We start from the raw sequence: 12,790 nt of genomic DNA, 5'->3' as shown, positions 1-12,790 counted from the left end.
GGGGAGAAGAGAGGAAGGGGGGGCCGGGCAGCTTAAAGTTTTGATTTTTGGGAAGCGGGGGGAAGCGTGGAGCAGCGGCGACCTTGGGCGGGGCGGGGGGGGCCAAGGCTGTCAATAAATGACGCTCCTGATGAGCGCCTTTGCCCCCTCCCGATCCTTTTTTTTTCCTTTTATTTTAATGCAGGGGGAGCGGGGAGCAGCGGCTACCACGGGCGTCAATAAAGGACGCTCCAGACGCACATTTTTGCCCCCTTCATGATTTTTTGTTTTGTTTTTACATTTAACTTTTTAGCCGGGCAGCCCCAACGAGAGGTACATTGTTAAATTTTCCGTCGATTTCCACCGTTAAGGCAATCGGAAAAGGTTAGTGCATCTCATTACAATAGGGTTTCTGCACAATTTGCTCATCTGCATTCCGTTTTCGTTAGCTGCTAGCGTCGTCGGAAAATGGCCTTTAATGCATGCCACGGTTAAAAATTTGTTCGTTAAAGGCTCGTTTTGTTTAGTGCATCTGGGCCTCTGTCTGCTGGCTGCTTCCAGCGTGTGCCTAATTACCTCTTTATTCTGCACCTGGGATTCTCTGTGTTTGGCTGTGGTGCTGTGTGGTGAGTTCCTACCTCCTCCAGTTTGTTTGTTTTAGTTCCCCTTCCTTCCAGTTACCCTGTGCTGTGTTTGTATTCTGTTTGTAAGTCCTGCCCTTCTAGCAGACTCCGGCTCCTTTGTTTCTCTCCATGGGGGGTTGTTGGTTTGCTCTTTCCCTGTACTTCTGACTAACCCTTTATCTGCAGTGTTCCCTGCCTCTGGCAGCTGTGTGTTTCAGAGTTTGGTTTAACCCTTTATCTGCAGTGTTCCCTGCCTCTGGCAGCTGTGTGTTCAGAGCTTGGTTTAACCCTTTGCAGAGTTTCCCTGCTTCTGGCAGTTGTCTGCTTAGTGCAGTCTTCCCTTGTGACCATTCTAGTTCTTCCTTTCCTGTAACTATCGTCTGTATTGCTGAGCAATATTCCCTTTCTGTGCTGGGTGTGTGTGTTAGGCTCCGCACTCCATTTCTGCTGACTTTTTCTTTCCCTGTCTGCTGAGGGTCTCCGCCTACAGTATTTTTATTTCGTAGTCCCTCATTTCCTTTGTGTGCCATGGGGTTCTGTTTGACGTATTTCTGTGTAACATAGTAAATGACGGCAGAAAAAGACCTGCATGGTCCATCCAGTCTGCCCTACAAGATAAACTCATATGTGCTACTTTTTGTGTATACCTTACCTTGATTTGTATCTGTCCTTTTCAGGGCACAGACCGTGTAAGTCTGCCCAGCACTGTCCCCGCCTCCCAACCACCAGCCCCGCCTCCCACCACCGGCTCTGGCACAGACCGTATAAGTCTGCCCAGCACTATCCCCGCCTCCCGCCACCAGCTCTGCCACCCAATCTGTGTGTGCTTCCCTTTCTCTCCTCCCTACATATGAGTCAGTTCCGGTTCGGCCGTGAGGCCCACCTGCTTGAATTCTGAGTAAATGGGCTCCCGATAGGCCGTGAGGCCCGTCTGTATGCCCTATCTTCCCTTGTCTGGAGGTGCAAGTTGGTTGCTGTGTGTGTGTGCAGGGCTTGGTAGCTGGGGTAGTGTGTAGTGCCTGTTCGGCCCAACCTCGGCCTCAGCCTAACACCTATACTAGGCCTCGGCCTGGGCTCAAGGGCTCACAACCTGAGCAACACAAGGACAGAGGGTCTTAGTGATACTAAAGAGCACAGGGAACTCTCCCCCCTCTAAGTAAAGTACACAACAGAAATCAAAGAGCTCCAACAGCAAACATGTGTAACTTTCCCCGAACATGCAACCTAGAGAGATGAACAAAGAAAATTAGCCAAATTAAACTGGTCCCATGGTTCACATAGCATTCAAAGAATGAATCCAAGACAACGTGTCCTCTGGGGTAGAAAATGCGCTACACCACACTAAACTCCAATTTATATATGCAAATGTCTCTTTATTATAAATACTTATGCCTTATACCAGCTATTAACTTTAAACATTAAACCACTCATTCATCACCTTTCAACCACCACTCACCCTATATACTAGTTATCTAAAATGTCTTTAGAAATTTAAATATCAAACCATTATACATGAAAAAAATCCTGCTTCATCACATTGATGAGGCAGACAGTTCATAGCATTCAATAATGTCCACTGCTGTAGTATGCTGTAAAACCGTCTTAACGACATCCACTGTGTGACCTTTTGTTAGTCAATTTTCAGCAGCTGATTACGTCGCTCCTCCTTGGCATATAGGAACTGTTGCACACAGGAATTTAACGATCGGTTTTATGTACAGACACAAGGTGTTGCCATGGAGGCGACTGTAGCGCCCTCATTGGCTTGTCTGTACATGACCCAATTTGAGAATGAGCACGTGTATACATCTGCTTGGTATAAACATGTAGTCATGTGGCTGAGATACATTGATGATGTCATCTTATTTTGGTGCGGTCCCTTGAGCAAACTTCACTCCTTCATTGGGGATTTTGAATACAGTGGATGAGCACATTAAATTTACCTTTAGGATTGATCAGTCAGAACTTGATTTTTTGGATGTTAAAATTAGTAGAACCCTGGAGGGGAGATTTGTTACTACTATTTTTCGTAAGCCTACTGACAGGAACACCCTTCTGCATTATCAGAGTTTCCATCATGGGACTCTGAAGAGGGGTGTTCCTGTCAGTCCATTTTTAAGATTACGACGTCTCTGTTCCTCTGTTATAGAATTTAAAAGTCAGGCGAGAACTATGATGAATAGGTTTATAGCTTGGGGTTATCCCATGAAGGTAGTTAGAGGCACGTTTAAAAGGGCTTTGTATGCCCACCGTCCGTGGTTGTTTCAGCCTGGTCAGAGACCTCCCCGTGGTACCATGACTTGTGTCATTCCCTTTTCTCATAGGGCTAGCAGTATCAGTTCCATTATCCACAGATACTGGCATGTTCTCTCTGTTCACCCTGAGTTCAGCGAGCACCCGAAAGTGGCATATGCCCGTCAAGCCAATATTGGGGAATTATTAAAACATCCGACAAGACACAACGGGATTGGCAGGCATTCCCCTTGTGGTAAATATGTTTATTGCTGTTATTCCTGTGACACCAGTACGATTCCTGTTCCTCATACTAATAAGCAGTTTGTGTTGAGAAACATCACTTCATGTAGCAGTGAACGTGTAATATATTGCATCAGGTGTGCATGTGATTTATATTACACTGGGCACACAAAAAGGCAACTTAAGAACAGGTTAGCTGAACGTATCAGCAACCTACGTCTCAACAAGTGAACCCTCTGGTGGAGCATTGGAATAAATGCAATCACTCTGTAGATCAGTTACGTTGTGTAGTATTGGTTCAACTCCCCCAGTTAAGTAGAGGGGGTGACATCAGTGCTCACTTGTTAGCTATTGAACAACGTTATATTTTCATGTGGGGCACTGTGGCTCCACGTGGTCTTAATTTAGAAGTTGAATGGATTTGAAATACTGTGCCTTTAAGCAAACAAGGGGCAGGGTGTAATTTGATTATTTATCCCTGGGGAGGTATGCTCACGTAGGTGTTTCCTGTGGAGCGATCTTAGCCCTTTGCCAGTGTGAGCACCATTCAGGCAAGCAGTCGCGTATAACATTTAAAGTAAGTGAGGTTTTGCTATATGAAGATTATTTATACTAATGATGTGAGTAACAGATTAATAGGTATTATATTGTGGTTTGTAGATGTTCGGGTGGTTCCCCCTGAAGAAGGGAAGCGAAATGCGGTCCAGCATTTAAGAGAGAAAAATGTAATGCGGTCCAACATTGGGGAATCAAGTTGTTTGTAACTACCCTGTGGAGGGCTTGCCCATTCACCCGATACTTGTGAAACCTATACAATGAAAGCCACAGGATAATGTGGTGGTTTGTAAACAGCAGTGCTGACAATTCCTGTGTGCAATAGTTCCTATATGCCAAGGAGGAGCGACGTAATCAGCTGCTGAAAATTGACTAACTAAAAGTCACACAGTGGATGTCGTTATGACGGTTTTACAGCATACTACAGCAGTGGACATTATTGAGTGCTATGAACTGTCTGCCTCATCAATGTGATGAAGCAGGATTTTTTTTCATGTATAATGGTTTGATATTTAAATTTCTAAAGACATTTTAGATAACTAGTATATAGGGTGAGTGGTGGTTGAAAGGTGATGAATGAGTGGTTTAATGTTTAAAGTTAATAGCTGGTATAAGGCATAAGTATTTATAATAAAAGGACATTTGCATATATAAGTTGGAGTTTAGTGTGGTGTAATGTTGTTTATATACTCCAACTGAATTGGTTTTCCCCCCTTTTTTGTAAGATTGTAGAAAATGCGTTCCATCGATTGTCATGTTGAACTCTCAATGTGGCGGGGTACTTAAGAAAGAAATGCAATTGTTTTGTGACAAGTTGGGAGCAGACTGCAGAAAAAGTCTGCCACTTGGAGGACAGAGCCGATGAATAATCCTGGAAGATTCGAATTGAACGTCCCTCAAATTGTGTGTCTTCCATCTTGCTCTTATAGAGGCGCAAGATTTGAGCTTTCTGGGCATATCGATGAAATTTTGCAATGACTATTCTGGGCTTGTCAGTGTTAGATCGTGGCAGGATAATGCGCCAGTAGCCATGTCTCTAATGTGGAAGGCAAAGCAGACTTTGATAAAGACTCTGGGAAGCCCACAAATTGAAGATTCTCTCTCCGCGCCCTATTTTCCAAATCCTCCAACTTCTCTTGTTGAACACGTGTTAAAGTTTTGAGGTGCTCCAGGCTTTCACTCTGCGAATGAAGGAGATCCTCTGCATCAGAAACCCAACACTCTAACTCTCTGGTCTGGCACGTCAGCTCTGCAGTGCTATGCACAATACCAGCTATCTGCTCAGAGAGCTGCTCAAATCTTGGTTCCAGTGCTTTGACTACCGCTGCTGTAAGTTTGAGGATAAAATCCAAACAGGCCGCCTGCGGTGGCGGTGAGGGTGCTATTTTATCCTCTCCCTGCTTCACTCGATCTTGTCCCTGCCTTGGAGGTTTGGTTGTCATCTGTGGCGTTGGCTTGGTTAAAGATCTGTCCATATACTCCTGTACCAATAAGGAAGGATTGTGAGTTGAAAATTGTTGTTGTTGCAGAATAATGGGTGAAGGGAGAGAATTCCCTCGCAGTGAGCTAAAATGCGACCGCCGCCACTCACAGCATCATGTGACCCAGGAATGGATCTTTTTAAACAAATTATTAACCTGGGATTCAAAGGTCAAAGACAAATCCAGAATAACCTCCAGTATCTTAGCAGTCTTAGCAACAGGAAATGTATTACCTGAATCCAAATGAATCTTAGATGGTAAATTGGATGGTAACTGAACCAGAGAACTTTATTTTTTGTTTTAATTCAGCTTCAGTAAATGAGCGAGGGCCCAATTCTCGATCTTAGTTATACAGTTAGTAATGCTGACATTGATATTAACTAGATCTTTAGGAACAGAGACCAAAATAAAAATATCGTAAGCATAAGAGTAAAGATGCTCATTATGTTCTAAAGAGACATTTCCCAAGGTGCTCATAAAAATGTTAAAAAGGATAGGTAACAAGGGAGAACCCTGGGGAACCCCACTCAATGTTTGTCAATTAGAAGATCAAATACCCTCTTTCACAACAAAATATGTATGGTTAGGTAAAAAGTCTCTAAACCAATTAGGAACAGAACCAGTAGTATCTTAGCATTGGAGCTGTGAAGGATAGCCTGATGCTAGCTGAAATCAGTACAGCATCAGAATCGTGATGTAAAGCCAATCCTGATCTGTCCAAATGTTGATGCACTGCACTGCACTGCACCCACTGAATTCACCAATCAGCACAATTGCCAGACGGCCATAGAAACTATCACTCCCTTAAAGATCCTATGTATTTGTCCCAACCTCTCTTGAATTCAAATACTGTTTTCATCTCCACCACTTCCACAGGGAGGCCTTTCCATGAATTCACCACCCTTTCCATGAAGAACATAAGAATAGCCATATTGGGTCAGACCAATGGTCCATCTAGCCCAATATCCTGCTTCCAACAGTAGCCAACCCAGGCAGAAACCCAAATAGTAACAACATTCCATGCTACCAACCAATCCCACGGCAAGCAGAGGCTTTTCCTATGTCTCTCTCAATAGCAGACTATGGACTTTTCCTCCAGGATCTTGTCCAAACCTTTTTTAAATCCAGATACACTAACCGCCATTACCACATCTTCCGGCAATGAGTTCCAGAGCTTAACATTATTCTGAGTTTCAGAAATTATTAAACACGTTTCTTTTTAGAAATGAATTCTGGCCTACAGCGCAGCTTATTAAAAAGGGCCCTTGCTCTCTTCTTTTACTGACCCTCTCCAACCAACATTCTTCTCACTGTGATTCCCTCCTCTGTGAAGAAGAAAGTATTTCCATATAACTGTCTTCTGATTGGTTCTTACTGCTGGCCAGGATCAATCAAAAGTAGAACATGGGAACTAGCAGAGGCATCAAGCAGACAACTTCCTCTAACTTCCTGCCTCAGTCACTGTCCTAATGCCTGCTCTGTTCTCAATCTAAGATGTCAACGCTACATTATCCAAGTCCCGCTCCTGTCTCGCAGCTTGAATTTTGGGAAGCCTCCTATACCATGTGCCTATGTACAGTCATTTAACATGTCTGAAATGTTTATGTTTATTTAAGTTTGATAAAATTGTCTTTCCTGGAAGGGCCTAGCTTTAAGTCAAGTAGAAGAGGTGAGTGTTCAGCTTGAAATTAAAATTATTGAAAGAGGTCTCTAATCTGAGCATTAGAGGTAAATTATTCCAAAGAAACAGGGCTAAAAAATAAGAAGCACTCTTTCTTATGGATTCCCAGAAGACTTGTATGGCTTTGGAAGGATATGCGTATCATAATTTCTTGAGCGGAGTAAACAAACGGAGTAATAGGGGATTGTAAGTCTGGCAGAGTAGTTTGGGACTCCAGTATGAAGAGCTTTATGTGTCAGGGTAAGAATTTTAAATTGAATCCTTTGTTCTATAGGAAACCATGTAGGTTTTGGAGTAAAGGGGTTGTGTGGTCTCTCTGTTTCGCATTGCAAAATAATTGTGCTGCTGTATTTTGAACATAAGAACATAAGTGTTGCCATACTGGGACAGACTGAAGGTCCATCAAGCCCAGTATCCTGTTTCCAACAGTGGCCAATCCATGTTACAAGTACCTGGCAAGATCCCAGAACAGTAAAACAGACTTTATTCTGCTTATCCTACCAATAAGCAGTGGATTTTCCTAAGACCATCTTATGGACTTTTCTTTCAGGAAATTATCAAAACCTTTTTTTAAACCCTGCTAAACTAACTGCTTTTACCATGTTCTCTGGCAACGAATTCCTGAGTTTAATTACATAATGAGTGAAGAAATATTTTCTCCAATTTGTTTTAAATGTATTACTTTCTAGCTTCATTGTGTACCCCCTAGTCCTAGTATTTTCAGAAAGAGTAAACAAGTGATTCACATCTACCTGTTCCACTCCACTCAGCATTTTATAGATTTCTATCATATCTCCCTTTCCCTCATAGGAAACTCGTCCCATCCCCTTTATCATTTTCGTCACCCTTCTCTGTATCTTTTCTCATTCCGCTATATCTTTTTTGAGATGACCAGAACTGCAACCAGTATTTGAGGTGCAGTCGCACCATGGAGTGATACAATGGCATTATAACATTCTCATTTTTATTTTCCATTCCTTTCCTAATAATTCCTAACATTCTATTTGCTTTCTTGGCCGCTAGTGCAAACTGAGCAGAGGGTTTCAACATGGATAACACCTAGATCCTTTTCCTGGGTGGTGACTCCTATGTGGAACCTTGCATTACGTAGCTATAGTTCGGGTTCCTCTTTCCCACATGCATCACTTTTCAGTTGCTTACATTAAACATCATCTGTCATTTGGATGCCCAGTCTCCCAATCTCGTAAGGTTTTGCAATTTTTCACAATCCTCTTGCGATTTAACAACTTTGAATAACTTTGTGTTATCAGCAAATTTAATTACCTCACTAGTTATTACTATCTCTAGATCATTTATAAATATGTTAAAAAGCAGCTGTGCCAGAACAAACCCCCGGGGAACCCCACTATCTACTCTTCTCCATTGAGAATTCTGATAATTTAACCCTACTCTCTGTTTTCTATCTTTAACTAGTTTTTAATCCACAATTATCTCCCATGATTTTCTAATTTCCTCAGGAGTCTTTCATGAGGTACTTTGTCAAACGTCTTTTGAAAATCCAGATACACAATACTGACCGGCTTACCTTTATCCACATGTTTATTCACCCCTTCAAAGAAATGTAGTAAATTGGTGAGGCAAAATTTCCCTTGACTAAATCCATGTTGGCTTTCATAATCCATGCTTAAGTATATGCTCTGTAAGTTTGTTCTTTATAATAGTTTCTACCATTTTGCCCGGCACCAATGTCAGGCTGACCAGTCTTTAATTTCCTGGATCACCCTCTGGATCCCAAAAATTGGCATTACATTGGCCACCCTCCAATAGTAAATTACATATTACTAACAATAGCTCTGCAAGTTTATTTTTGAATTCTACCATCGGTCCAGGCGATTTGCTACTTTTCAATTTGTCAAATTGCTCTATTACATCTTCCAGGTTTACAGAGATTTGTTTCAGTTTCTCCGACTCATCAGCACTGAATACCATTTCTGGCACTGGTATCTCTTCATATCTTCCTTGGTGAAAACCAAAGCAAAGAATTCATTTAATCTCTTAGCTATGGCCTTGTCTTCCCTGAGTGTCCCTTTTACTCCTTGGTCATCTAGCAGTCCAACTGATTAAAAAGCTTCTTGCCTCTAATACACCTAAAAAAGTTTTTACTATGTATTTTTGCCTCCAAAACAATTTTTTCAAAGTCTCTCGTTGCCTTCCTTATCAGCGCTTTACATTGGATTTGCCATTCCTTATGCTGTTTCCTATTATTTTCAGTTGGAGCCTTCTTCCATTTTCTAAGCAAATTTGAGTAAAATTTGCCCACATCTAGGCCTAGATGTGTGTAATCAATTATAGTCAGTTTCAAATGGTCAACCAGCACCTTTTACTCACCAGCTGCTCACCAGACAGCACCTCCAACAGGCGAATCAGCATGCGTCCATCTCGAAGGTCATTGTAGAGGTCAGTGATTCGGCAGGTAACCCGAGCTAGGTGAGAGTTCACCCATTTTGTGAAAGTCTTCTTCTGCACAGCTTCACGCTCATCTGGAGAGAAAGGAGAGAAGAGATTCCTGTTAGAGAACAGCCAGGGAAAAGGTGCATGGCAAGATTAGCGCAATTACACCATTATAAGTATGTAAAAGAAGGTCATATAATGTACCCTCTGCTGACCCAAAAATTTCTCACACTCCAAATACTCATAGACGCCTGTCGCAAATGCAGCCGCTCACATTTACACATCTAACAATACACAGATAGTTGGCACACCCAAATGTTTCCTACCACAGTCATTTGTCAGGGAGAGAGAAGTCTCTGAGCCACAAACACAGCAAGGACTGTCAATAACATTCAAAGCAGATACATCTATAAAGATCTCTTATTCACAAACAAAGGTCTAAGGGGGGAAATATTTCTAGTGCCAAGACTTCCTTGGTACCTTCATGTAATGACCTCATTGTATAGCATCTAGTGCAAATCTGAGCATAGCAATTACTACTATTGAAGTATGATATATAAGGAGAAGAAAAAATTCAAAGTGGCTACAGTTCACCCAAGATAAAGGTGCTCACCCTTAGTTTGAAAATTAGAGCTAATTATTGTGGTAGTAACAGTGCATGGTCATCAGGGGAAGATAATACTCCTGGTGCAGCTATGGGTTATGGTGAACTTGTTCATAGACCCACTGCATCAGGGGACAAACAGTATTTCAGAACAGACTCTGCTGTTGTATAGTCTGTTATAAAATGAATGGAGAAGTGGATGTTTATGGACCAGTTACATGTGGTAGCAACAGCCATTTTAGAAACAGAGGCATCAATATTCAACGCAATTTTAAGTGGGCAGAAGAGGCTCCTACCTACTTAAATCGTACTCGGCATGCCAACCACTGATATTCACTGGCACTTGTTAAAAATGGGCAGGAGAGAAGCATTACATGGGGGGGGGGGGGAGTAGGGGAGGAACCGGGAATTATGTGGGTGCTGGTCATATTCAGTATTGGTGCCCACATAGCTAATTGGGCCTACCTATTATCCCTGGTGGTTCACTGGTCTATGGGGCAGGAGCAAACCCCACTTCTTCCTGGCCTTCACAGTTTCTCTATGAAAATGGCCGCTGCAACCTCTAGTGGTAGTCTCTCAGTACTAGTGGTAGTACCACTAGAGGTTGAAGCGGCCATTTTTGTTCAGGAACAGAAAGGAGAAGGAGTGAGTGGGGTTCGCCCTTGCCTCATGGACTACTGGACCACTAAGGGGGGAGGGAGTCCTGCAGGTGCTTGAGGAACGGATGAGAGACTACTACTACTACTTAACATTTCTAAAGCGCTACTAGGGTAACGCAGTGCTGTACAATTTAACATGGAAGGACAGTCCCTGCTCAAGGAGCTTACAATCAGAGGCTGATTAGGCTGGCAGGAGTAGGTCTGATGCTGGAGGGTGAATGTGTGGTCTCTGCTTATGCAAGACCCAGCCGATATTTACCTAGGATCTGTATAAATATCTTATGTGGGTTCCAGCTGAATATCGGCTGGGACTTGCATAAGTTCCGGCAGCTAACTTCAGTCTGGTCAGACCCTGATATTCAATGTCGGTGCCCAACATGGCCTGGCATTGAATATCAGGGCCTAATTCTGCCCGCAGCAGTCAGAGTTTTAAATAAACACTGACTGCAGCTGGCTGAATATTAACTAGATAAACATCTAAAACATCAATGGGTCAAAATGAGCACAGAAATGTTTATGGTATGAAATAGTAGCATAAATGCTTATGCTATCCATTTTAGACATGATTGAGGTCTACAAAATCCTGACTGGTATAGAATGAGTAGAAGTAAATCGATTTTTTACTCTTTCAAAAAGTACAAAGACTAGGGGACATTCAGTGAAGTTACATGGAAATACTTTTAAAACAAATAGGTGGAAATATATTTTCATCCAACGAATAGTTAAGCTCTGGGACTCTTTGCCAGAGGATGTAGTGTCAGCAATTAGTGTGTCTGGGTTCAAAAAAGGTTTGAACAAGTTATTGGAAGAAAAGCCCATAATCTGCTTGCTTGAGATTGGTAGCGTGAAACTTGTGCCCTGGATTGGCCACTGCTAAAAACAGGATATGGTTTATTAAAACCTGCTATACCGCTCTAGCTGCCATGGCAGAGCACAGCACAGCACTGTACATCTAAAAATAATTAGAAAAAGGAAAGGAACTCCATTAATGATAGGAAACACATGCATTCAAAACTAGAGAAAGCAAGAGAGTAGAGAAAAAAAAACATAAACAAGAGAAGGTTTCAGAGGTTTTACAGTATCACCCTGGGCTATATGATATGACAAAGTGTGGTCTCCAAAGGCTTGTTTAAAGAGCCAGGTCTTCAAATTAGTCTTGAAAGACTTAAGTGAAAGGTCACTGCGAAGAGGAAGGGGTAGAGTATTCCAAATGTGGGAAGATAGGAAGAAAATGGCACAGTGTCTAGTAGTTTCTAAATGGGCTAAATTTTGGGCTAGGGAGCACTACACAATGATCATTTATAGAATCAACAACTCTAGAAGGAGAATAGGGTATGGCAATACATGAAAGGTAGTTGGAAGAACCAATCCTAAAAGACTTAAAAGTTAGGAGAGCTATTTTGTAAGTAATCCAGTATTCAACAGGAAGCCAGTGTTGGCGTTTGAGCAAAGGAGTGATATGGCTTGAATAACGGGCTCAGTAAAGGAGTCTAACACCAATGTTTTGCAGTGTCTGTAGTTTTTTTTTTTTAGAGTGGAACATGGTAGACCAGTGTAAATGACATTACAGTAATCTAAATATGCAGTAAATAAAGAGAGGATGAGGGTATGAAAGTTATTATGATCAAAGAAGCGGCAAAACATCCGCAACTGATGAAAGGTGAAAAAAACAAAAGTTGATAAATGTGAGGTAGGAATGAAAGGGAGAAGTCCAGAATTACTCCTAAATACTGGAAGGATGAGACCGGTTGGATCAATGATTCAAGAAGGGAAACCAGGGAAGTTGGAGGCGCTATGGAGCCGGAGAACTAGCAGGCAATTATTTTATCCATGTTAAGTACTTGCTGATGTTCAAGAAGCCAGTTTGCTACTGAGTCAAGGCAGGTCTCTAGAGGAGTGATTGTGAGAGAAGAAGAATCTGTGGGGAAAATAAGAAGGATGTCATCTGCGTAGAAGTAAGCTGAAATGCCAAATGATTGAATGAGAGCTGCCAGGGGACTCAGGAACAAATTAAATAGAAGAGGGGAGAGAATGGAACCTTGTGGGACACCACATGGGAGTTCAAGTTTCTGGGCTAGATGGACCATTGGTCTGATCCAGTATGGCTATTTTTATGTTCTTATGGACACGTGCCCAAGAGGGAAGGGTTAGGACAATTACTGTAGTTGGCAATCATTAGGAATGTGGGAGACTGATAGTTGGTGACCATGTGAATCACTTGGAGGGGCATAATCGAACGCGAACACCCATCTCCATGGGTGTCTATGTCCGAAAACAGGTATGTGAAGAGGCGGGACAGACCGTATTATCGAAAAAGATGG

The 12,790-nt window shown here is 42.3% G+C and overlaps 1 protein-coding gene across 1 annotated transcript in view; it reads right to left on the bottom strand.

Annotated features, from left to right (window-relative positions):
- SPTBN2 (spectrin beta, non-erythrocytic 2) overlaps positions 1 to 12,790 on the bottom strand; it is a 1,201,559-nt gene that overhangs the window by 1,046,792 nt on the left and 141,977 nt on the right. The window contains exon 2 of the mRNA XM_030217767.1: positions 9,144 to 9,295. Within this exon, the coding sequence (XP_030073627.1) occupies positions 9,144 to 9,295 (152 nt within the window). The remainder of the gene's footprint in view (positions 1 to 9,143; positions 9,296 to 12,790) is intronic.

Source organism: Microcaecilia unicolor, chromosome 11, assembly GCF_901765095.1.
Source record: "Microcaecilia unicolor chromosome 11, aMicUni1.1, whole genome shotgun sequence".
In the NCBI taxonomy this organism is placed as follows: Eukaryota; Metazoa; Chordata; class Amphibia; order Gymnophiona; family Siphonopidae; genus Microcaecilia; species Microcaecilia unicolor.
The sequence above is the reverse complement of the archived record's forward strand: the minus strand, read 5'-3'. Positions and strand labels throughout refer to the sequence as shown.